The sequence below is a fragment of the Protopterus annectens genome, chromosome 3.part0 (genome assembly GCF_019279795.1).
Source record: "Protopterus annectens isolate FY-2018-M chromosome 3.part0, PAN1.0, whole genome shotgun sequence".
Classification (NCBI taxonomy): domain Eukaryota; kingdom Metazoa; phylum Chordata; order Ceratodontiformes; family Protopteridae; genus Protopterus; species Protopterus annectens.
Window position 1 is genome coordinate 488152342 of NC_056731.1, and position 25608 is coordinate 488177949.

The 25608-nt window shown below is 41.0% G+C and overlaps 1 protein-coding gene across 1 annotated transcript in view; it reads left to right on the top strand.

Moving 5' to 3' along the window:
* PKD1L1 (polycystin 1 like 1, transient receptor potential channel interacting) overlaps positions 1-25608 on the top strand; it is a 1345235-nt gene that overhangs the window by 686124 nt on the left and 633503 nt on the right. Inside the window, exon 28 of the mRNA XM_044065604.1 lies at positions 5284-5479. Coding sequence (XP_043921539.1) covers positions 5284-5479 — 196 coding nt within the window. The remainder of the gene's footprint in view (positions 1-5283; positions 5480-25608) is intronic.

Below are 25608 nucleotides of genomic sequence, written 5' to 3' on the forward strand. Positions count from 1 at the left end.
TGCCTGATTTTCCTAACTCCATCATGCTCACAATCTACTGCTTGAATCATAACACCAGCTGATAGATGTTGCTTAACATAATTTGAAGGTCCAGCTGTAAATATTAAGGGGAAAAAATCCAGTTATGGCACTTCTGAGCGAGGCAGCAGTACCTAACAACATCACAATAAACTGCTGTCATGTAATAGTTTCATGCAAAGACTGTGACTAAGAAAACTTTTTTCTAGATCAGGGTACACCAAACTGTCAAAAGATGAACTAGGGTTTTGCTTGCAAAGTGGCAAAACTAATTTCCTTCTCAACACTCTCCTTTCTCCATTGACCTGTTTCTTGTGGTTTTCCTTTCTAATGGTGATAGCCTGGTCACTTACAATTTAGAGATAAGAAGTCCACCTTTCAAGGACTTCCAGTTTGATTTAATGTGATAAGAGATGGCAGTCACAACAGGTGTAGTGAATCTTTAAACAGACTGTGGTTATAAATTCTGTAGTGTATAGGTTCATAGGTTGGTACTAGGCTATCAGCCCTAGGGCCTATACAAGCCTAGCCATAATTCATATAGTGGTATTCTACAATATGAATCATAGGAGATTACTAGCCTATCATTTTCCAAGTTATCAATGCCCAGGGCCTAGAATGGCATATAGCCTGTGCCTTTGTAAATCTACAAACTTCATCTACAAACTTCTCCTGTCCATAAGGGCCACAAGAGACAAGTCTGGGGTGCATTTGAGATTTCCCAAGCCAAAATCCAGTTGAAACAATATAAGCAAGACCTCCTAGACAGGCATCATGTCTGTGATTGACAGTTATATCAGCATAACATACATTTCCATTCCAAATGTACCTAAACATCATGTGTCTGCTTTATACTTCATACTGTAGAACATGGGGGGGGGCACTTATTATATTACAGGCACATGGATCAAGATTGGTCCGACATATTGGGTTTTGGAAGGGACACCTTTTCTGAAAATAAGAAGCTCATTGCCATAGGAAGTGTGTGTGTGTGTGGGTGTGTATGTTTGTATGTTTATAAGTCTGTCTGCATAAAGAAGACAGAGACATGGAATAGAGGGTGGTAAAACTATGTTTATAAATGCCTGTCCAAACATTTGTTGGTGTTAAATTTTGAATCACATTGGTGTTAGACTGCAACATTGCAGAGTGGCACAGAGAAATAGAGGGTTATAGCAACATATACCATACAATTCCACAATTTAAAAATTAACTCTAAGCAACAGCAGGTCATGACTCTGATACTTTGAGCTTCCCAATGTATATTCTGCTTGATGTTAAAACAATATGTTTGTGCATGTTGTACGTAGCATCAGGTACTGTATATATAGGAAAATAAGAAACAAAGTCATACAATCCTGACAGGATGAATTATTGCATCGCACAGCTCCTTTTTTATAGCATTTTATAATACTGCACAAAGTAGCATCAGATTTTTTTAAAAATGTAGGGTTAAGAGTGTAATGGGCTACTCTGTGTGTTTTCTGAATAATGGACAAATAAAACTAATGCATGTAAAAGTCCTTGCATTTCAGAATGGCTACCTGTTTATACATACACACACACACACACACACACACACACACACACACACACACACACACACACACACACACACACACACATACTTAATTAAAGATATGCATTCATTCGTAGTTTTGTTAACACAGGTGAATGTACAGAGTATGCTACATTGAGGTGCAGGACCTTACTATCTGAATATGTGTCCCAGGCAGGTATGTCCCTAGCCTTAAGCAGCATTCTACCGTCCCCCAGAATGATGCCTCAATACAAACAGAAAATGACTGACTTTAACAATTGGTTTAGTTTCTGGTGTCATTCCAGGGAGATCCAGTGCCTGACAGCCTGGGAAGATATGATTGACTGCTTTGCTAGAGATGGCCTGCATCAGTCTCACTTGGGTTTCAGGCTTCTGGCAAAGGCCCTTGCCTCCCCATAGTGCCTTTTTTAGGAAAAGTTATGAGGTCAATACTACCAACATAAAAATCTCAACAAAATGCAAATTAGAAGTCATGCTGCTAAACGCTAGGAGTCTAAACATGAAAGTGCACTCATTGCAAGCATTCTTAACCCTGGAAGATGCTGACATTTGTGCAGTCACAGAAACCTGGCTTAAAGCTGTGGAGAGCACCCCAGCCTTACCTAGTTACTCATCATATCATACATTCAGACCCCAAAATGTGGGCAGCAAAGCCAAAGGAGGTGGGGTTTCAATATATATTAAAGACACACACACCTCCAGGCTGGTCAAAGAGTATGACGCACAGGAGACACTCCAGGTACAATTAATCATTGACAAGACCCCTATTCAAATTATAGCTAGCTACAAGCCCACAAATTTGACTCAAGATGTCCACTCCATCTATCTGGACCTCTTCAAATCTAGCAAGATTCAACCCTTTACTCTGATCCTAGGTGACTTTAATTACCCAACCATAGATTGGAAATACTACTCATGCCAGAATACAAATGCCCAGAGATTCGTTGATTTTATCAATGTAAATGTCTTGGAAAAGCTAGTTGATACCCCCACAAGAGGTGATAATATCTTGGACTTGGTATTAACCCCTACAGTATCATCCTTCCTGGTAAGATCCAATCATAAAATGGTCACTTTCAAAGTCACCATCTCCCCTGACCCCCCTCTAGCTAGGGTCAAACAAAAAACTTCTCCAAAGTTGATTACAACCTCCTGAGGGATGATATAAACAGCTTCACAGCCCCTCCCCCACTATAGAACTGGCACCAATGTCCAAATCTACACCAAAGTACTATACAAGCATTTATATAGATGCATGGAATCAGGAATACCTGACAGGACAAAATCATCCTCTGCAAGGAAGAGTAAACCTGTCTGGTGGACATCTGCAATAAGTAAACTATATAACAAAAGGAAAAAATTGCTGTCCAGGGCCAAGAAGGAGCAGCTGCCCAATTGAATGCAATCTCTCCTTAGCCTGAACAAGCAAATAAGAGCACTAGTGAAATCCTCTAAAGCCAACTTTGAGTCCAAATTGGCCACATCTACTAGAGACAATCATAAGGCCTTTTTCACATATGTCCACAGTCTCAAAGGAAGCACTCATATCTGTTCAGAACAGGTGGTCAAGGATACCACATACATAAATGCTGTAGATGTAGCCAATCTACTGGCTGACAGATTCAGTGAAAACGTCTCCCCTCTGTCCCATCCATCAGTAAATCAGGACATCCCCAGTACCTGCCCCCTCCACACCCCTTATCTCTAGAGAACAGGTCATTACTGCCCTCTCAAAGGCAAAAAATACACCCTCCATGGGACCCGATAACATCCAAGGCTGCATCCTACATGAACTCAGGCATGAATTTGCAGCACCATTAGGCATGCTATTCAACCAAAGCCTGAGTACCGGCTTTGTCCCCGCCAAGTGGAGGACAGCCACTGTCATCCCTTTACACAAAGGTGGAGCGTCCACGGATCCAGAAAATTATAGAACCATCAGCCTAAATTAGCCTGATCTGCAACGCCATGGAACAGAGTATCATGGTCCTCATTAATAGGGACATTGGCAACCTCCAAACACTTGACCCCACACAGTTTGGTTTGTCACAGGGAGGTCATGTCTGTTAAATCTGGTTGAGTTCTTTGAGACAGTCACCAAAGCCATGGACGAGGGGAAGATGGTGCACACCGCCTACCTTGACCTGGCAAAAGCCTTTGACACTATTCCCCACTCAGGTATAGTAGATAAACTCTCTCAACTAGACATCAATCCATATGTTACCAGATGGGTAGCAAACTGCTCACTGATAGAACTCACCTAATCAAAATAGGGGAAGCCACCTCAAGCGGTAGACCCGTAACAAGCAGCATACACCAGGGATCAGTCTTGGGGCCTCTGTTATTCGTGATATACTTCTCTGAGGTGCAGGCCAAAACCAGTGGGCTATGGCTGACTAAGTTTGCAGATGACTGCAAGCTGGAGCAGTCATCAATTCCCCAAGTGATGTGGACATCCTCCAAGAGGGTCTCGCCTAAACTAATGACTGGTGCCAGAAACATGGCCTCAAGCTGAATGCCAAAAATGCATCATCATCCCCTTTGGGGAGAGTGACATCCCCACATATCACATTAATAACAACATCCTAAGTACACAATTAGTAGTGAGGGATCTGGGCACCCAGGTTGATAGCAACCTGACTTTTGATTACCATGTTGCTTCCGTTGTACAGAAATCTTTCTGCATGGCCCACCTCATAAGTAAGGGTATCACATCCAGGGACAAAGAGTCCATAAGATCCCTGTATTCTTCCCTTATAAGGCCAATTATTGAATGCAGTGCCCCCTTCGGCATGTACCTCGCAAAGCACATCCATCAGTTGGAGGGACCACAGAGGTTCTTCACCAGGGGAATCCAGGGCCTCAAACACCTACCCTACACAGATAGGCTAAAAACCCTGTCCCTCTACTCAGTTTCATACAGACTCCTCAGACGTGACCTCTGTCTGGCATGCAAAGCAATCTCAGACCCCGCCTTGATGAAACTGCTGCATATTCGCAAGTCAAGCTCCACTCGAGTAACCCGTATGCGCAACCTCAACCTCATCTGTGATATCAGTAGGACTTTTGGCTGGACAGATTTGTGTCCCAGAGACTCTCCCATCTGTGGAATAGACTCCCTCTCCACGTCAAGCAGAGTACCTCATTATCCCTTTTTAAGCGCAACCTGGATAACTGAATGGGAAACGGAAAATGCACTCCTTGGATTCCACCTGTGTCCCTGCTGGACATGGACTTTGGGTGCTGACTTGTGTAAACATGGGCTAAACTCTTGGCTAGGCTTAGGGCCAATAGCCTAGTAACCTCCTATGATCCTATGAGATAACCTACAGTGTGCATCCCATGACAGGAGCACATATAACTAGTTGTCAGGAATTCTGCTGGCTGCCATTGTCATAACTAATGAACACCATGAAACATGCCAGACTGCCCTAAATTTACCATGTCATATTCTGTTATTAAACCACAGAAATTAGTAGAAAAAGAACTGTTGAGGGTGTGTCTTATTTTAATTATAGATAGGTTTGGTAAACTGATGGGTGTTGCTACCCAGCCCTGAAAATGTACCTCTGCGTAGGTAAAGGCTTATTGGATAATGCTAACTGTGGCTATAATTTTCATTCTGTAACCTTGATATATAAACAGAAATTGCTGACTATGTCATTTATAACACTGACTGACATTGCCTTTTTTGCTACTTCTAGGTGCAGGACCTTACTATCTGGCTCTGTTGGATGCAGACTACTCCCGTACAACTAAAAACAAGTACCTCGCCAGTGTTGTCAACTACACAGTTGACATTCAGTGGATACAGTGCCTTTACTGGGATGGCATCAGACAGTGGAAGACAGATGGTTGCAGTCCTGTACAAGGCTCAACACTGACAAAAATAAACTGCAGGTAATGTGGCAGTTACAGATGCAGTACAAAGTACTTTTGCTCTTATCCTTGAGAAATGAAATACCTCAATAACGTGCCTGATCTCATGACATGCGTTTGGAGATCAGATTAGGGCTGTCAGCTTTCTGTAAGATCTTTGCCTCCAAACAAAAACTATGCATGAAATAAGGAATCCCAGTCTGAGCTGGAACAAATACTTTTGTGGAAAGCATCTGCAGAGTGCCGTTGGGAACAGTAACGGATTCGGTGTTATCATCCACACTTCAGTCACTGCAGTACTGTTGCATTTATCAAATGGCTTGAAAGGTGACCATATACAAGTATCAGAATGCATATGTTTATTTTCACTTTGTCTGTACTAAAGTGAAGTAACAAAATACTATCATAAGCTCTTAAGTTTAAAAATATGAAGTGTAACTCTGAATTTGGAGTTTTTAAAAGTGCTGTCTTACATGCCATATGCATTTGCATGCAATATTTGGAAACAGCAAAATTATACTATGTCAGTAGCTGTCATAGATGCTACATTTATGGTATAGTTCTAGTTTATGGAATGAATAAGTGGATATTAAATTTTTGCCATCGTTCTTGCCTTTCCAGGTTTATAACCACCTCCTAAAATAATCAGGAAATTTAACTTGATAAAACATATAACAGAAATAATTTTGGCACAGCAAAAATCAGCTGCTGGTAGATCTCTGCTGATTATTTGTATTGGTAGAGATGAGATATCCACATGGCTGAAGCAAATAAAGGAAATAATATGCTAGAATTTTATTTTCTTTGAAGGCTTCTAGGGCTAACAAGTCCCAAAATTGGTGTTAATACTGCTTATAGCTATGATCCATTTAAAGAGGGGCCCCACTTAGTTTAACATGCAGAATACTGAATGTTGTTTGTCTTTTCCTGGTAAGGGGTCGCCACAGCAGAACTCCGGTCTGCTAATGATTGGCAGTAGATTTTTATGAAACGCCGAGGTGGCGGCTCGACGCCCAACCTTCAACGAAGGCACGCCCATTTACACACGCATGTCTTTCGAATGCTACCCAACCGTGGGGAGGACATGCAGACTCCACACAGAAGGCGCTCCCAGGCCCAGCCGAGAATCAAACAGGAGAACCTCTTGCTGTGAGGTAACAATGCTACCACTGTACTACCGTGGCATCTAACATGCTGAATACTGAATGTTTTTTTAAAATGCATTTACAAACTAGTTCTTCCTTTGAAACAGGAGTCTGCTGATTGAAGCATTACAAGGATATATATTACAGTTTATGTATTCATTCTTTGTATTCTAAATTATTTAAAAGTGGTGTCATTCAGTTGAAAATATTTATCAGGCTTGCATAATAGTGTCATTCCTGTCCAGGATGCTTTCACCATATCATTTTATTACCCGCATGTCCTGTTTTCTTCCTGATTATAGTCAATGTCTGGGATCATCAGAAATGGAGATCCCTCAGTTCTTCGTTCGTACTTATGCTTCAGGTCATGGTGCCCAAGTAAGTAAAATGCATTAAAGAGTTGGAAATGGCAAACTACAGGGACAGATTGTAAAATGAATCCACAAGGACTACTGCTGTAGCCAGAGGATTGTAGACTGTTAATGATGACAGGTCTTAATTGCAAATAAGCAGTGTAAAATGGAATTAAGTTAGGGCACTAAGGCACTTTTTGCTGAATACAGTTAATTCCAGAAAGTGCAGTTCTGTTCTATCAAGAACTTGAAGAGATAGACTAAAAAAAATAATTTGCAGTAGAGACATGAACATTAATAGACTAAGCCATGGCACATAAAAAGAGTCATGTTTTCTGAGAATTATCCCTCACCTCTAATAACCTGTAGTATGATTCCATCACAATCCATGTAGGTATAAATGACCGGAAATGTACCTCCCTTGACTATATGGAGAGAGACATTATGGAGCTTTCAGACTATGTGTCTCAGGCTGGTATGAGCTTAGCATTGAGCATAACATCACTGGGGATGATGCCACAATACGAGTAAAAAATGACTGATTTCAGCAAATGGCTGTTTTCTTTTGTTTTTCCTAAGGGTATTCAATATTTGTCAGCTTGGGAGGACATGGGAAACAGACCACATTGCCTTGGTCTGCACTTCTCCCCCTAGGCTTTTGAATACCGGCTAAAACATTATCACCCCCCCCCCCGTAATGCCTTTTTTAGGCAATGCAAAATTGGCAAACCTACCACCTCAGTAAAATCAACTCAAGACAATCTCGAGGTCTTAGTGTTCAATGCCAGGAGTCTAAATAAAAAAATACACTTCCTCCAGGCCTCCTCACACTCAAATATAGACATCTGTGCAGTTACAGACACATAATTTAAAGCAAAAGAGAGTGCCCCTGCAGTGCAAGGGTTCGGTGTCTTCCATACTTTTAGACCAATAGCTGCACATAAAAGGTCTAAAGGAGGAGATGTCTCAGTATACATCAGGGAGGAGATGTCTCAGTATACATCAGGGAGGAGATGTCTCAGTATACATCAGGGAGGAGATGTCTCAGTATACATCAGGGAGTAGATATCTCAGTATACATCAGGGAGGAGATGTCTCGGTATACATCAGGGAGGAGATGTCTCGGTATACATCAGGGAGGAGATGTCTCGGTATACATCAGGGAGGAGATGTCTCGGTATACATCAGGGAGGAGATGTCTCGGTATACATCAGGGAGGAGATGTCTCGGTATACATCAGGGAGGAGATGTCTCGGTATACATCAGTAACAGACATATCTGTATGGTGCTCAAACAGGATGATGTGCTGGAGCTCCTGCACATGCAGATCACCAAAGACAAAATCCCAAACTATATCCTAGCCAGCTATAGGTTACCCTCCATGTCCCAAAAAGCTCACAATGTTTCTCGGACCCTGGAGACACTTACCATCTAAACTAACACAATACTCATGGGAGACTCTAATTACCCCTGTGTTGACTGGGAGTCTTACACACCCTCAAATCTTCAGGCAGAGAGATTACTGGACTTTGTAAATACAAACACCATTGATCCAATAGTGAATACATCCACCTGAGGTCCAACACTGACCCCCACCAATGTCTCATCCTCTCTGATAAGGTCTGACTATAAAGCTGCCTCCTTCAAAATCAGCTCCTTAATCCCATTAAAACCAGTAACAATTAGTAACTATTCCAAGGCAGATCGCCTTTTATTAAGTGATGGTTTGTCAAAATTCAGTGCCCTTCCAAACCCAGAGAATGCAGCTGCCTATGCTGATTTCTCTCAGAAACTCTGTGCAGTCATGTCAGTGGCTGCCTACAGGCTACTGTACTTACCAGAAATAACCCCAGAAACAAACCACCCTGATGGCATCCCAAATTAAACAGGATGTACAACAAAAGGAAAAAAATATGTCAAACATCAGGAAGGGTAATTCACATAAAGATAAAAACTCTCTCATCAAAGTAAATAGGGAACTTAGAAGGCTAATTAGGCCAAGCAAACCCAAAGTTTGGGTTAAGATAGCCTCACAGGTTAAAGATCATGCCTTCTACAGCTATGTCAAAAACCTTAAGGGCAGCACACTGCAATGTGCTAAGTTGGTGGCTAATGGTGCCGCATTCAATGAGCCTGGTGATATAGCAAATTATTAGTGGATAAATTCAGTTCCAGGTAAAACTAGGGAGCATGTACTGGCTGCATTCACTAAAGCCAAGAACATGGCCTCAATGGGCCATGATAACATCTCAGGATATCTCCTGTATAGTGTAAAATATGATTTATTAGGACACATGGAGGCATTATTTAACTATTATAAAAATCCACAAAGAAATGGTGAAGCAACCAAGGCACAGAATGTCCTAGTTTAAACACAGTCCAAGGATAAATAAAAGGTAGGTAAAATCCAAGGTAAATTTATTCACTCAGGTAAGCGCTTTCATGATACACATATCATTTCTTCAGACCTTCAAACAAACACTTCCTACTCAACTATATTTAAACAGTATTCAAACCAATCAAATCAAACCAATTAATGCTTGAAGTAATTAGCACTTAAAGTAAAACCAGTCATTCTACAATATGTACAAAGTCATACTGGAAAACATTTCAAGTATAGATACGTAATGAATATTGTAACATAAAATGCATTAGTTAAAAATGAATTAGTTAAAATGATTAAAATATATATTTAATATGTTTATCTGTCTTTCATTAAAATAATTTCATTTCATTTGAACAACCTCCTATTCTTCAAAACTGGTTTCAAGGGTATTCTATCATTAAGGCCCTTTCCTTTATTAGCTCTTAATCTGATAATCCACCTAGTTTCAGAGGTCTCTGTATGGTTCCTTATATCACCACCTCTCTCATTAGGAATAATTCTCTCAATAACTGAGAACATAAAATTATGGTCATTGCCTTCAGAGGACACATGTTTAACGCTAGCATTAGTGGCAACACCATTCCTAATATTTAATAAGTGTTCCCTGATTCTAAATCTTAGCTGTCTGTCAGTCTTGCCCACATAAAATGCAGAAAATAGATCTAATATGCTTATTAATGGAGTTAGTTTTAACCAATAATGTGTTGAGTTTTGATGGTAAGTTATATAAGCAGAAAGATGGTGTGGCCATGGGGACAGCAAGCGCAAATAGCTATGCCAATCTCGTCATGGCCACATGGGAAAACAGGAATGTGCTTACTAATGAAAGATGGCCCCAGATCCAAGTTTATAAATGGTTTGTTGATGACCTCTTCCTGTTATGGAGTGGTGATGATGCAACGTTAAAAGAATTCACTACAGAAATTAATAACAGCACTGACTTTCTAAAATTTGAGATGAAATACTCTAGACAGGAAATAGAATGTCTTGATGTAATGATTAGTATGGGTGATGTGAATGGGATAACCACCAAGTTGTTTAGGAAGAAATGCCATAGAAATACTTTACTCCACAGAAGCAGTATGCATCCAGGACATATCTTTAAGAATGTAGTAAAAGGGCAAACCCTTAGGACTTCAAGGCTAACAGCCAGGGATGATGAATTTAAGGAAGAACTAACTAGTCTGAAACGCAGATTTAATGAAAGGGGTTACACTGATAGTATGACCTCAGGTATCCTGGATGCATCTACTTCATGGAGAGATAGTATAGGCAAGCCATATTTTTCAATGCCCAATAATAATAGTACAGGTTATGTTCAACATAAAAATGAATCTGTTAGAGTCTCTACTTATTTTACCAGCGATGTGAATATAGTAACCAATGTGATAAAAAAGAACTGGAATATATTAACACAGAATCCAGAAATCAAACAAGTTGTAGGGGAAAATCCAAGTTTTATATTTAAGAACAGGAAATCTTTGAAAAGGATGTTATGCTATCCACATCCTAATAAGGGACAAGATATGGCAGGAGTAAAAGGGACGGTTCCTTGTGGTAGATGCAATCAATGCATATACATAAATCATGAGAATGTATTTACACATCCAGACACTAAGCGAATATATGATTTTAGTGTAGCAGCTAACTGTAACACAAACCATGTGGTCTACTTGGCTGTCTGTCAGAAATGTTCTGCATTTTATGTGGGCATGACTGACAGACAGCTAAGATTTAGAATCAGGGAACACTTATTAAATATTAGGAATGGTGTTGCCACTAATGCGTTAGCCAAACATATGTCCTCTGAAGGCAATGACCATAATTTTATGTTCTCAGTTATTGAGAGAATTATTCCTAATGAGAGAGGTGGTGATATAAGGAACCATACAGAGACCTCTGAAACTAGGTGGATTATCAGACTAAGAGCTAATAAAGGAAAGGGCCTTAATGATAGAATACCCTTGAAACCAGTTTTGAAGAATAGGAGGTTGTTCAAATGAAATTAAATTATTTTAATGAAAGACAGATAAACATATTAAATATATATTTTAATCATTTTTAACTAATTCATTTTTAACTAATGCATTTTATGTTACAATATTCATTACGTATCTATACTTGAAATGTTTTCCAGTATGACTTTGTACATATTGTAGAATGACTGGTTTTACTTTAAGTGCTAATTACTTCAAGCATTAATTGGTTTGATTTGATTGGTTTGAATACTGTTTAAATATAGTTGAGTAGGAAGTGTTTGTTTGAAGGTCTGAAGAAATGATATGTGTATCATGAAAGCGCTTACCTGAGTGAATAAATTTACCTTGGATTTTACCTACCTTTTATTTATCCTTGGACTGTGTTTAAACTAGGACATTCTGTGCCTTGGTTGCTTCACCATTTCTTTGTGGATTTTTATGACTTTATTGTACCTTGGTGGAGTACTTATCCTAGCTGTTTCCTGTCTAGCATTTTCTTGGATTATTTAACTATTATCTTGCAAGACTGTGATGGTCATCTTCCTTCATAAGTGAGGACTTTCAACAGATCCTGGAAACTATGAACCCATTAGTCTGAATAATCTTATTGTGGAAATTATCAACAAGGATGTAGGAGACCTCCAGACACTGGAACCATCAAAGTTTGGTTTTGTCAAATGAAGGTCATGCTTACTGAATCTGGAGGACTACTTTGAAAAGGTCACTAAGGCAATGGATGAGGGGAAAACAATGCATGCTGTCTACCTAGATCTGGCTAGAGCATTTGATACGACACCCCGCTAAGGTATTGTCAGCAAACTTACAGAACTAGGTATAAACCCCATTATAACACACTGGAGAGCTAGCTGGCTCACTGATAGTACCCAGGAGATTAGAATTGGTGAGGATACCTCCACACAGAGGATGGTAACCAGTGGAGTCCCCCAGGGCTCTGTATTGTGCTGGGTCCACTCTTCTCTGGCATCTATTTCTTGGATGTCAAAGCTAATGTGAAAGGCTTTTGGCTAACAAAGTTTGCTGATTATTGCAGTCACTGAATCTCCCCCAATATGAGAATACCCTTCAGGAAGGTCTAACACAGACAACAGCTTGGAGCCAAAGCCATTTCTTAAAACACAATACCAAGAAATGCCTTATAGTAACTTTTGGGAAGTCTACCACCTAGGTGATTAAGTCAACAATAAAACATGCTTAAAAGCTGATTCACTAGTCAGGGATCTGGGAACTCACATGGGAGATGCTCCACACCAGTGGTCACCCCCTCATTGGTCAGGTCTGACCATAAGCTAATAACCCTCGACATCCACATCCCACCCCCTCACCCCCAGTAAGGAAACCTCTGTAAAAAAATTCTGCAAAGCCAACTTCATGCTACTCAAGTCAGAAGTGACAAACTTCATGACACCCATGCAGACGGGAGCTGAAAGTTTAACTGCTGAATCCTACACTAAGGCACTGTACGAGCACATCCACTCATGCATGAATCGTGCCATCCCAAATAGAACCAAAATGCTCTCCTCCAAAAAAGGAAGCCAATCTGGTGGTCCACTGCCATAAAAAACTATACAACAGAAGGAAGAAACTGTTGCAGAAAAAGAGGAAAATCCCAGAATGCAAAAAACTCCCTTACCAGCATCAGTAAGTAGCTGAGATCCCTCATAAAATCCTCCAAAGCAAGTTACAAAAATAAAATTGCTAAAGATTCCAAAGACAACCACAAGGCATTCTATAGTTATGTCAAGAATCTAAATGGCAATGCTCAGATCTGCTCTGAGCTACAACAGAATGGCATTAAATATACTGATCCCAAGGATATTGCCAATATCTTGGCAGATTGATTTAGTGCCAGCTTTACCCCCCTCTCACCCCCTAATGGGCCCATCTCAATACCGAATGATTGCCAAATTCTGGTAATCACGGCCACACAGGTAGAAACCGCACTCTCCAAAGCTAAGAATACAGCATCCATGGGACCAGATGACATCCCGGGCTGTGTACTACATGAACTACAAAATAAACTGGCACCTCACCTAAGTGTCATGTTTAATCATAGCCTCACCTCAGGCTTCATGCCCACTGAGTGGCGCACAGCTACAGTTATCCCAATCCACAAAGGGGGATCCACCTTGGATCCTGGGAACTACCGTCCCATCAGTCTGACGAGCCTGATCTGCAAGGGCATGGAACGCATTATCATGGAACTTATAAACAAAGACATTGACAACCTTCACACACTGGACCCCACCCAGTTTGGGTTCATGAAGGGCCAATCTTGTCTCATGAACCTGACTGATTTCTTCAAATCAGTCTTCAGAGCTGTGGACGAGGGTAAGGAGGTCCACACAGCCTATCTGGACCTTGCCAAGGCCTTTAACACCATCCCCCACTCTGGAAGCATAGATAAACTTACTAAGCTGGGCATAAATCCCTACGGCACTCGATGGGTTGCCAACTGGCTTAGTTACAGAACCCAGACTGTAAAAGTAGCTGACTCCAAATCCAGCTCCAGACAAGTGACATGTGGAGTACCTCAGGGTTCAGTCCTGCGACCACTCTTGTTTGGCATCTACTTCTCTGAAGTACAGGCCAACACTAAGGGACTCTGGCTAACAAAGTTTGCAGATGACTGCAAACTGGGAGCCATTATTGAATCCCCAAATGATGTGGATATTCTACAAAAGGGCCTTACAGCAACAGATGTTTGGTGCCAGAGCCATGGGCTCAAGCTTAATGCCAAGAAATGTATAGTTATCCCCTTTGGGAAAAACCATGTACCCATGAATTACCACATAGATGGCAGTACACTAAACACCGAAAGCGTGATGAAAGACTTAGGGACACAGGTGGACAGTGGTCTCACCTTCGATAACCACATTGCCACAACAATCAGGAAATCCTTCTATGTGGCACACCTCATCACTAAGGGCTTTTCATCCAGAAAAAAGGAGGTCATTGTCCCACTGTACTCATCCCTCATTATAAGAGTACAATGCCCCATTTGGTATGTACCTCACAAGACATCTGCAACAGCTGGAAAGGCCACAGAAATACCTCACTAAAAGAATCACAGGCCTAAAGCAGATGCCGTATGCTGACCATCTACAAAAACTCCAGCTATACTCTGTGGCATATCGTCTTCTCAGAGGTGATCTCTGCTTAACATACAAGGCCATGTCAAACCCTGAGCTGCAGGACATGCTCCACATAAAGAAATCCCAATCCCTCAGAGCCACACACTCCAGGGATCTAAACCTTGTCATCACAATGAACAAAACATGCCTGGAGGGATAGGTTCCTGACCCAGAGACTCCCCATATTAAGGAATAGACTGCCCATACATGTCAAGCTTAGCACCTCCTTGGCCCTCTTTAAAAGGAACCTTGACGATTGGATGGGAGATAGGAAATTCACCCCAGGGATCACGTCAGTTGCCCTGCTAGACAGGGGTCCAGGGAAGTAAATACTGTGGGAAGAAATATCCAGGGAATTGTTATGGCTAGGCTTGTATAGACCCTAGGGCTGATAGCCTCGTACCAATCTATGAACCTATGAACCTATAGTATCCTAGCCTTCAGCCAACATTTGTCCAAGGTAGTAGGAAAATCCTATGTTGCTTAACTTATATGCAGCGACATGCCGTCTATGTCGAGATGTCATCATACCACTGCACTCATCCCTCATCAAACCTGTTATAGAGTATAGTGCACCCTTCGGTATGCCCCTGACCAGAAACATGCAACAACGGAAATGTCCACAAAGGTTCCTTACAAAAAGAATACACAGTATAAACACAATGTCCTATGCTGGTCACCTCAGATCCCTGTCTGTTTACTCAGTATCATACAGACTTCTGAGAGGTGATCTTTTCCTGGCATACAGGGCATCTGTGGACCCTGTTTTGATTAACCTTTTTCACATCCACAAAACAAATAGCATCAGAACTACTAGATTAAAGACCTAAATTTTACTTGTGACATAAATAGGACATTTTGGAGAGACAAATGTTTCTCAGTGAATTCCCATTTCTGAAATGGAGTTCCCATGCAAGTGAAGTAGGGTTCCTCCCTATCCCTATTTAAGTGCAACTTCCACCAATGGATGGATAATCAGAGAATCACCCATGGTCTGGCTCCTCTGCCTCTGATGGACACAGGCAGCCAGTAAATCACCACCTATGTAAGTCACATTTGGGTTTCATGGCTAGGCTAATAAGGAAACTATTGGTCATTAGAGTAGTATACCTATGAACCTATGAATTCGCAAGAACTCAAGGAAGCAGTGGTTGCATCCTATCTGAGAGTCAGCTGGTAATCCAGCAGGTGATGTAATGGTTTATTCTCAGTTTATTCAGCTTTTTTACCATACCAAAAAGCCTTAGTCAAGTTAAGGTATGCCATGTCTACTGTTTTACCTTTATTCATTGCTTTGCTGACCCTTGTAAAGAAGCCAAACAGCTTGAATAAGCATGATCTGCCCTTGATTTTATTTATTTTATTTTTATTTTACATTTGTTAACCGGGGGTGTCTGACTGAGCCGAAAAGGCCCTTTTTCAGCAGAGGCCCGGGGAGAAATGCTCCACAAAGAAAAAATACAGACACATTTAATTATTTAGACATGATCAGTATACACTCAAATTACAAGAGACATGTTTTTATAGTGGAATGCGGCACATAAAAGTTACAGTGGAGAGAACAAACAAAAAAATATTAATTTTAAAAATAAAGGTAATTAATAGATATTTGGTGTACAGCTGAAATTTGGAATATAGGCAGAATACATACATAGTACACAGGTACAGTACAAACATTGTAGATTAGCCAGTGTTTGTGAGTAAGATTGAAAACTATTATCAAGTGCTCTAGATTTAGTATGTATATGTTATCCGCTTTCACTAGCCTGGGGAGCAATCATAGCACTGCCAACTTTGCTTGAGATGTTGCCTGATGAGGTCTTTGAAGGAGGATTTGGATGATGTGTTTTGAATGCTAGTAGGGACAGAGTTCCATTTTATAGTCACTGAACTACTATATAGTGCATCTCCAAATCTATTGTAGCTGTTGGGGACTTCTAGTAGTAGTTTTCTTGATGATCTAATAGGCCTTTTGGCTGAGTGATGTTGTACTAGGTTTTTGAGGACAGGACACTTATTGGAGAGGTAATAGATAGAATGAGAGAGGCAGAGCTGATTGTAGGTTAGGAGGTTGAGCAGTTCAAGCCAGTGGAGCTGTCTCAAAGCAGTACAGTGATGAGTTCTATATGAGCAATTTGCAGCAAAGCTGGCAATTCTGTTATAGCAGGCTTCCATTTTGCTTAGTTCAGTTTTGTTGAGATTAGTCAGAATGGGAGATGCATAGAGTAGGGTGGATAGAAGTTGGGAGCGAGCAATGGCTGATCTTGTGTTGTTGGTAAGAAATGGTTTGATACGGTAGAGTGACCCCAGTTTGGCATGTACTTTTTAATAGTTAAGTTGAGATGACTATTAAATTTTAGGTGGGAGTCTATGGTTATTCCCAATAGCTTAGCCTGTGCCACTGGAGCAATTGGAGTAGCATTTGTGGAGTAGATAGTGAATTGACTGTTAGTGTGTTTGTTAGAACTGGTTATAATCATAAGCTGAGTTTTCTTTGGATTGAGGATAAGTTGGGCTTTGGTAAGGTAGTTTCAATGTCAGAGAATGCTAGTTGAGTTGTTTGCAGGAGGGTGGGAATGTTTTGTGCAGCACAGATTAAGGTAGTATCATCTGCATACTGAATAATAGATGCATGCTGTGTGGAGGTATGGAGGTCATTTGTGAAGACTGAATAGTAGTGGTCCTAAGATAGAACCCTGTGGGACTCCTATAGTTATGGGCAGCTGAGGAAAGAGAATTTTCCCATTTCACAGCTTGGTACCTGTCAGTTAAGTAGCTTTGGAACCAGGTAAGAGTGGAATTTGATAAATGATATTGGTTTAGTTTGTTTAGCAGGATTTGGTGTGAGACTGTGTCAAATGCTTTGGACATATCCAAAAAGAGTTGACACTTGTAGGCCTTCATTTTTGAGACAGTTTACTGTGTCTGTGAAGCAGTGGAGGGCTGTAGTGGTACTATGGGCAGGTCTGAAACCATGCTGAGTAGGTGACAGGATGTTGCTGTCTAGGAGATAGTTTAGCATCTGGGTATGGATGCATTTTTCTAGGATTTTGGCCAGGGGGGAGAGTAAAGAAATGGGTCTGTAGTTATTAAGTTCAGTGGAGGTCCTGCCTTTATGTATGGGTGTAACATAGGATATTTTCCAGAGTTTGGGCACATAGTTTTCAACAATTGATCTGTTTATGAGAGTGGGATAGCAATAGCATCTGCTGTGAGTTTCAAGTAATAGCTGGGGAGTAGGTCGGCTACTGTTGATGAGGTTTTTAGTTTGGATAGCATGCTTTTGATTGAAGTGGTGGAAACTGTTTTGAGGGTAAAGCTTGTATTAGTGTTATTTGTGTTGGGGGGGGATAGTGAGGAAGGAACTGCCCTGTGATACTAAGGATAGAACTGAGTTCACAAAGTGGGAGCTGAATTGTGTTTCGATGGGAACTTTAGTGTTGGGGTGGTTGGTTTGGGGGTAGCTTTTTGGGTGGATTTTAGTAGCTGGTTTACATTTTTCCAAAATTTTTGTGGGTTGTGTTGGTATTTAGTTTGTAATGTTGTGTAGTAGGATTTTTTGTCCAGCCTAATGCAGTTTTTGCATGGTTGCACAGTTCTTGGTACTTATTTAGGCTTTGTGTTTCTTTGTTTTTTTGATAGTAAAGCCAGGCAGTGTCTCTGGACTTGAGGATTTGTTTGGTTTCTTTACTAAGCCAGGGGTTTGTAGAGGTTCTAACCTTGATTTTGTGCAATGGAGAGACAGTGTCTAGGTGTTGTAGAAATGTTTTGTTGAAATATGCTATATGGTCAAGTGGGAGGGTTTTTAGGGGGGTCCAGTCACAGTTACAGAGTAAAGTGTTGAGGACGTCAGGAGAGAATTTTTTTGTGTTTCTAGTGGATATATAGTTAGTGGTTTTGCATATGCTTGTTCTACTACGTATAAAGTATATTATGTTGTGGTCACTTAAGGTGTCTGGGAGACTGCCTGTGTGAGGGTACAATGTGGGGTTGTTAGTTAGGACCCAGTCAAGGATGGATTCCCTTTTAGATTTTTTTATCACATCTAGTTGGAATTTGGACTAGCTGCTGGTAGGCATGAAGATTTATTAGATTACTTGGTGGTTCTGATATACAGGTGAACCAATCTAGGTTGAAGTCCCCCAGAATAAGGGTTTCTTGTGAGTATGTGGAAGAACACCAGGATAAGGCTAGCAGGTGTATTACCAGGTGGAATATAGATCACAATTGTGGTGATGATCTTTTTAGGGTGAAGTTGAAGTTGTGAGATAAGTATGTCCCAATTATTGGGGGAGGGGTAGGAGTTTGGTAATTGACGGACAGTTAAGTTGGACTTGTACAGTAAGGCAGTTCCACCCTCTTTACGAAGTGGTCTGTCTTGTCTAATGATATTGTAGCCGGTAGGGAGAACTTCTGAGTTAGCTACGTTTTTATTTAGCCAGGTTTCTGTTAAAGCAACTATGTCTGGGGAGTAGTGTGCTATTGTGACCTGGAGTTCAGGTATTTTATTTTTGATACTTCTAATATTAATATTTAGCATTAAAAGATGGTTGGTTTTGCTGCTGTTGTTGATTTGTCCAGGGATGAAGAAAGTGGGGGTGCTATGTTCTGACATTTGTGTTGGAGCAGTTTGTGTTGGACAGGATGCATTTGGGCATGGGTTGGGGTGGATATCCCCACTTATGGTGAGCCTGGAGTTAAAATGGTTATATAGATGTTGGAGTTTGTTGAGGAGTGTGAGAAAGTATTGTGTTTTTTTGGAGTAGGAATGAGAGCATATGTGTTTAGTTCTGAACTGGTCCATTATGTAGTTCTTGAATAACTGTGGGCAGATATTATTATAATGTGTGGTGTCTGTATACAAGAGTGCATAATGTAGTGTTGTGCTACTAAGTTTAGGGATATTGCTAGAGTGATAACTTGTGATATTGTAAAGAATTATGAGAAGACAGACTAGACTTAGTTGTGTGATAGTCATGGTTATAAAGTTTAAGTTGTTTCTAGGTGGGGGTTCTGAATAGGAATTATAGGGTTGCACTATATGTGGATGGGGAAGTAGTGTGGGTGATGTAAAAACATGCCTAGTGGGAATGAGAGTGATTGGGAGTATTTTGTGTGGAGCAAGTTGGTGTGGTATAATGTGATATGACTTGAGGAGCTGTGATTGGTGGAGGTGATGTGAGGGTGAGCTGTGGCTGTGATTACTATAAATGTAGAGGTAGTGGGGGCAGGAGGGAATAGGGGGCAGGGCAGGGGAGCGGAGAGAGCCCGTGCATTTGTGAGGGTGAACGTAGCGGGGCAGAGCCAACCAGGACAAGAGAAAAAAGTAAGTATTACTTTACAAATCTGAACACTTTTAAAACAAATTCCTGAGGTCTAATGGCTTACCGGCTAGCAGAATATAATTGCTGAAAGCACTTGTATCCTGGTGGGAGACTTGAAATTTAAAGATGGCTCCATGCTCAGCAGGATTCTAATATAGACTTTGTATTGGGGGAGGGAGATAGCACAAGGGGTGTAAACCAGGTGGAATGCAAGGAAACCAGAGAGGCAATCAGTGGAAATCAGTGAAGGCCTCAGAGGGGTAAGTAATAATTCAAACTACCTGTAAAGTGAAGGAGAGAAGAGACAGCAAAGTTTATTAAGGATGGGAGTGTGTCTTCACATTGACTTGCTGATTAGTAACCAGTTTGTGCACAGATTAGAGTAGGGAGACACATTAGCAATGAAGGGGAATGTATAGAGATGCAAATAAACAGGTGGGCCTCCAAGTGATACAAACTAAGGCAGAAAGCACTGAGAGGGCTGCTTAATGGTTAATTTAGTCACAGGGATGTGAATTAAATGTATGCTCTCTATTGGACAGTTAGGATTACTGTACTAGCGGAATCCAAACTGAGACAGGTCCAATGTTGGAATTTCTCAGTGTCCTTATTGATTAGTTCCATGATATGTCTTTCTGTGGCTTTGCATATGAGGCTGGTCAGATTATGGGTCTGTAATTGCATTGGTCTATGGAAGGTCATCCCTTATGCAGGGGCATGACTGTAGCTGTCCTTCATTCAGTTGGTACAAAACCTGTGCAGAGCTTGAAGTATTGTTACAGAGGATAGTTAAATAATGCTTTATGCTATTTAAGATGTAGCCAGGGATATTGTCAAGACCAATTGGTACAATATTTTCAGCTTTTTAAGGTGCTTTCAGAACGTGGTCTTGTGTGATAGCTGGAGGAGAGTCTGTTACAGGTATTTCTTGTGGGATACATAGAAAGGAGAGAGGGATAAACCTGAGCTGGATTTATCAGCCAGTAGGTTAGCTACATCTTCAGCCTCAATGCAATTAACATTGTTCACAATCAGCTCAACTCTTTGCTGCATTGTGCAATGGTCTTTGGCTTGAGTCGCTATTTTAGCTTCAGACTTTTTTAAAATTTTTAATTTATCAAGCTCCAGTAGGAGGTCATTGTCCACTGTACTCATCCCTCATTATAAGAGTACAATGCCACATTTGGTATGTACCTCACAAGACATCTGCAACAGCTGGAAAGACCACAGAAATACCTCACTAAAAGAATCACAGGCCTAAAGCAGATGCCATATGCTGACCATCTAAAAAAACTCCAGCTATACTCTGTGGCATATCTTCTACTCAGAGGTGATCTCTGCTTAACCTACAAGGCCATGTCAAACCCTGAGCTGTTGGACATGCTCCATGTAAGGAAATCCCAATCCCTCAGAGCCACACACTCTAGGGATCTAAACCTTGTCATCACAATGAACAAAACATGCTGGAGGGATAGGTTCCTGACCCAGAGACTCCCCATACTCAGGAATAGACTGCCCATACATGTCAAGCAGAGTGCCTCCTTGGCCTCTTCAAAAGGAACCTTGACGAGTGGATGGGAGGTAGGAAATTCACCCCAGGGATCACGTCAGTCACCCTGCTAGACAGGGGCCAGGAAAGTAATTACTGTGGGAAGAAATATCCAGGGAATTGTTATGGCTAGGCTTGTACAGGCCCTTGGGCCGATAGCCTCATACCAATCTATGAACCTATGAACCTATAGTATCCTAGCCTTCAGCCAACATTTGTCCAAGGTAGTAGGAAAATCCTATGTTGCTCAACTTATATGCAACTACATGCCATCTATGTTGAGATGTCATCATACCACTGCACTCATCCCTCATCAAACCTATTACAGAGTATAGTGCACTCTTTGGTATGCCCCTGACCAGAAACATGCAACAACAGAAATGTCCACAATGGTTCCTTACAAAAAGAATACACAGTATAAACACAATGTCCTGTGCTGGTCACCTCAGATTCCTGTCTGTTTACTCAGTATCATACAGACTTCTGAGAGGTGATCGTTTCCTGGCATACAGGGCATCTGTGGACCCTGTTTTGATGAACCTTTTTCACATCCACAAAACAAATAGCATCAGAACTACTAGATTAAAGACCTAAATTTTACTTGTGACATAAATAGGACATTTTGGAGAGACAGACATGTTTCTCAGTGAATTCCCATTCTCTGAAATGGAGTTCCCATGAAGTGAAGCAGGGTTCCTCCCTATTCCTATTTAAGTGCAACTTCTGCCATTGGATGGATAATCAGAGAATCACCTCTGTTCTGGCTCCTCTGCCTCTGATGGACACAGGCAGCCAGTGATGCCACCTATATGTAAGTCATTTGGGTTTCGTAGCTAGGCTAATAAAACAGCCGGTCATTAGAGTAGTATACCTATGAACCTATGAATTCGCAAGAACTCAAGGAAGCAGTGGTTTGCATCTGTCTGAGGAGTCAGCTGGTAATCCAGCAGGTGATGTAATGGACATTCTCAGTTTTATTCAGCTTTTTTTACCTACCAAGCCTTGGTCAAGTTAAGGTATGCCATGTCTGTCTACTGTTTACCTTTATTCATTGCTTTGACCCTTGTAAAGAAAGCCAAACAACCGAACCAAGGCATAATCTGCCCTTGATTAATCCAAACTGAGACAGGTCCAATGTTGGAATTTCTCACTGTCCTTATTGATTAGTTCCATGATAAGTCTTTCCGTGGCTTTGCATATGAGGCTGGTCAGATTATGGGTCTGTAATTGCATTGGTCTATGGAAGGTCATCCCTTATGCAGGGGCATGACTGTAGCTGTCCTCCATTCAGTTGGTACAAAACCTGTGCAGAGCTTGAAGTATTGTTACAGGGGATAGTTAAATAATGCTTTATGCTATTTAAGATGCATCCAGGGATATTGTCAAGACCAATTGGTACAATATTTTCATATTTTTATGGTGCTTTCAGAACGTGGTCTTGTGTAATAGCTGGAGGAGAGTCTGTTTCAGGTATGTCTTGTGGGATACATAGAAGGGAGAGAGGGGTAAAGCCTGAGCTGAATTTATCAGCCAGTAGGTTAGCTACATCTTCAGCCTCAATGCAAATAACATTGTTCACACTCAGTTCAACTCTTTGCTGCATTGTGCAATGGTCTTTGGCTTGAATGGCTATTTTAGATTCAGACTTGGTTATGATGGATTTTATTAAGCTCCTGAATTTGATTATTTGAAATATGCAGGGTCTATCATTCTGGGAATTGCTGATCTTACTTTTGGTAAAATTTGTCTTTTTTTATCATAAAGCTTGTTGATAGTATGGTTCCATGGAGGGGGGGTGTTGCCCTGCACTTGTTTCTACAGGGTACAGCTGCATCTATGCAGCTGTTTACATGCTGGCATAGTGTGGTGTGTACATTTCCACATATTCAACAAACATCTGGGTGTAGTGGGGATTTGTAGCTTACCAGTATATCACGTAGGAGTAGGTAGCTTGTCTTAGAAATTGCTAAAGTTACTGTGGTTGGAAGGGGTCATTGGTTTCAGTTTTATTTTGAAGGAGACTAGTTTTTGGTCAAACCTAACAAGCAATGAAGATATACAAGAGATGGTGCAAGATGACCCCATATTGCTAAGGACAAGATCCAAGATATTCTTCCCCCTAGTGAGTGCTCTGACTAATTGTTCTAGGACATTTATATTGACAAGGCCCAGGAATCTCTGTGTTTGTGCAGTGTAGGTTTCCCAGTCTATGGTTAGATAGTTTAGATCACCTAGGAAAATGGTATTGGGTTTAATATTGCCTGAGTCTAGTTCCTGTAGATAGGAATTGTGGCTTTTTTCTTGGGTCATACAGGGAGTTCTATCACTAATCTGTGTTGCAAGACATTTCTAATGCTTATTGAACATGATTTGCTAGCCTTGATTTGAGTTTTTGCTGGATGAAGACAGATTTTCCACCTTTTTTCACCCCTGCACAGTAGCTGGTTTAAATGTGTGAAATGCATTAAACCCTGCACAACTGGAGTGCTCTCCTCTGTTTTAAACCATGCCTCTGTCAATACAGAGATGCCTACACACACACACACACACACACCCCCCCCCACAGGGTGAGGAGAGATTGTTGGGATTGGAGTTTCTTGTTTTATCATTGATTGGTAGCACCTTCATAGGTTCATAGGTTCATAGATTAGTACTAAGCTAACTGCCCTTGTGGGCCATTTTAAGCCTAGCCAGTTACCCCATGTGAGAATCGAACCCTGTACCTTGTGTCTGCAAGGTAAACGCCATAACCATTATGCCAACCACCCACCCCCTTCATATTTTCCTTTACTTGCTTCATTATGCTGTTAGGTTTAGCAAGCTGGTATTGCCTAAAAAAGGTACTAGTGGGGTTGTCAATGTCTTTGCCAACAATCAAAACCCTAGAGGAGACAGATGCAGGCCAACTGTGGTGAAGCAGTATGGTCTGGTTCATCATATGCTCCCAGGATGAAAAATATTGGACTCCTATCGAATGGCACCAAAAACGTAGCAATTTAAGTCAATTATTTTTTGTTCATATTATGACATCATCCTTGGATAAGGTAGGATGCGGCTCAGTGCTAGGGATATACCTGCCTTGTACGCATAGTCTGAGAGCTCCATCATGTCTCTCTTCATATAGTCCAAGGAAGAGGAGCTTAAGTCATTGATGCCCAAATGTACTATGACAGAGTCATAGTGGTACTTGTTGTTCAAGAACTTGAGTGCGTGTGTGATCTGATGAATCCTGGCACCAAACAACTAATAGTCTCTCTTTCCTTGTTTAACTTAGTAAGTGGTACATCTGTATGTCTTACAATGGAGACCCCTATGGTTAGAATATTTGGTTGAATAGATACCTGCCTTACAGGCTCATCATTCGTAACTCTGGGACTCCTTGTACTATGTAAGTTGATCAGCTTAACTTTCTCAGTGTTCTTTGGGCCTGTATTGCATTCTGAAGGTCTTTGAGGTTTAGGCTGGTTAATTTTTAGAACCACAGCATATGGTAGATTATGTGTATTGTGAAGACCTTGGGGAGGTATAGTGTGTGGTGTACTGCTGATGACTTTGGTGTCTGAGCATACCTCTCAAGTGTACCTCATTACGAGGAACGTACCTCATTTGGGGTCTTAAAAAGTTCATGTTCCTCGAAGTTCCTCAAAGTTCCACATTGAAAGAGTCTGTCACACATTCAGTGTTAGGAATTTTTTTATGTGAAATCCATGGTAAATAGAAATTAATCATATTAATTCATTAAATGATCTTCTTTATAAGTAAAACCAGCATATTTTAAACATCCTATGACTTTCCTAGTTGAAGTTGTTAGCAAACCCTTAGTATGTGTTCCACATTTTGCCCATTTGTTCCACATTATGAAGGCAAGTGTTCCTCATTTTGGAGATGGAAGGTTGAGAGCTATGTGTCTGAGTTTGCTGTGTGTGACATTTTTGCCTCTAAGCAGATTAAATATACACATCAGTCACACTGTGTTATGCTGTTTGAGTAACAGATTATCATTAGACAGAATGAGGCAGTTCTTACACTTTGTTCTAGGACATTTATATTGACAAGGCCCAGGAATCTCTGTGTTTGTGCAGTGTAGGTTTCCCAGTCTATGGTTAGATAGTTTAGATCACCTAGGAAAATGGTATTGGGTTTAATATTGCCTGAGTCTAGTTCCTGTAGATAGGAATTGTGGCTTCTTTCTTGGGTCATACAGGGAGTTTTATCACTAATCTGTGTTGCAAGACATTTCTAATGCTTATTGAACATGATTT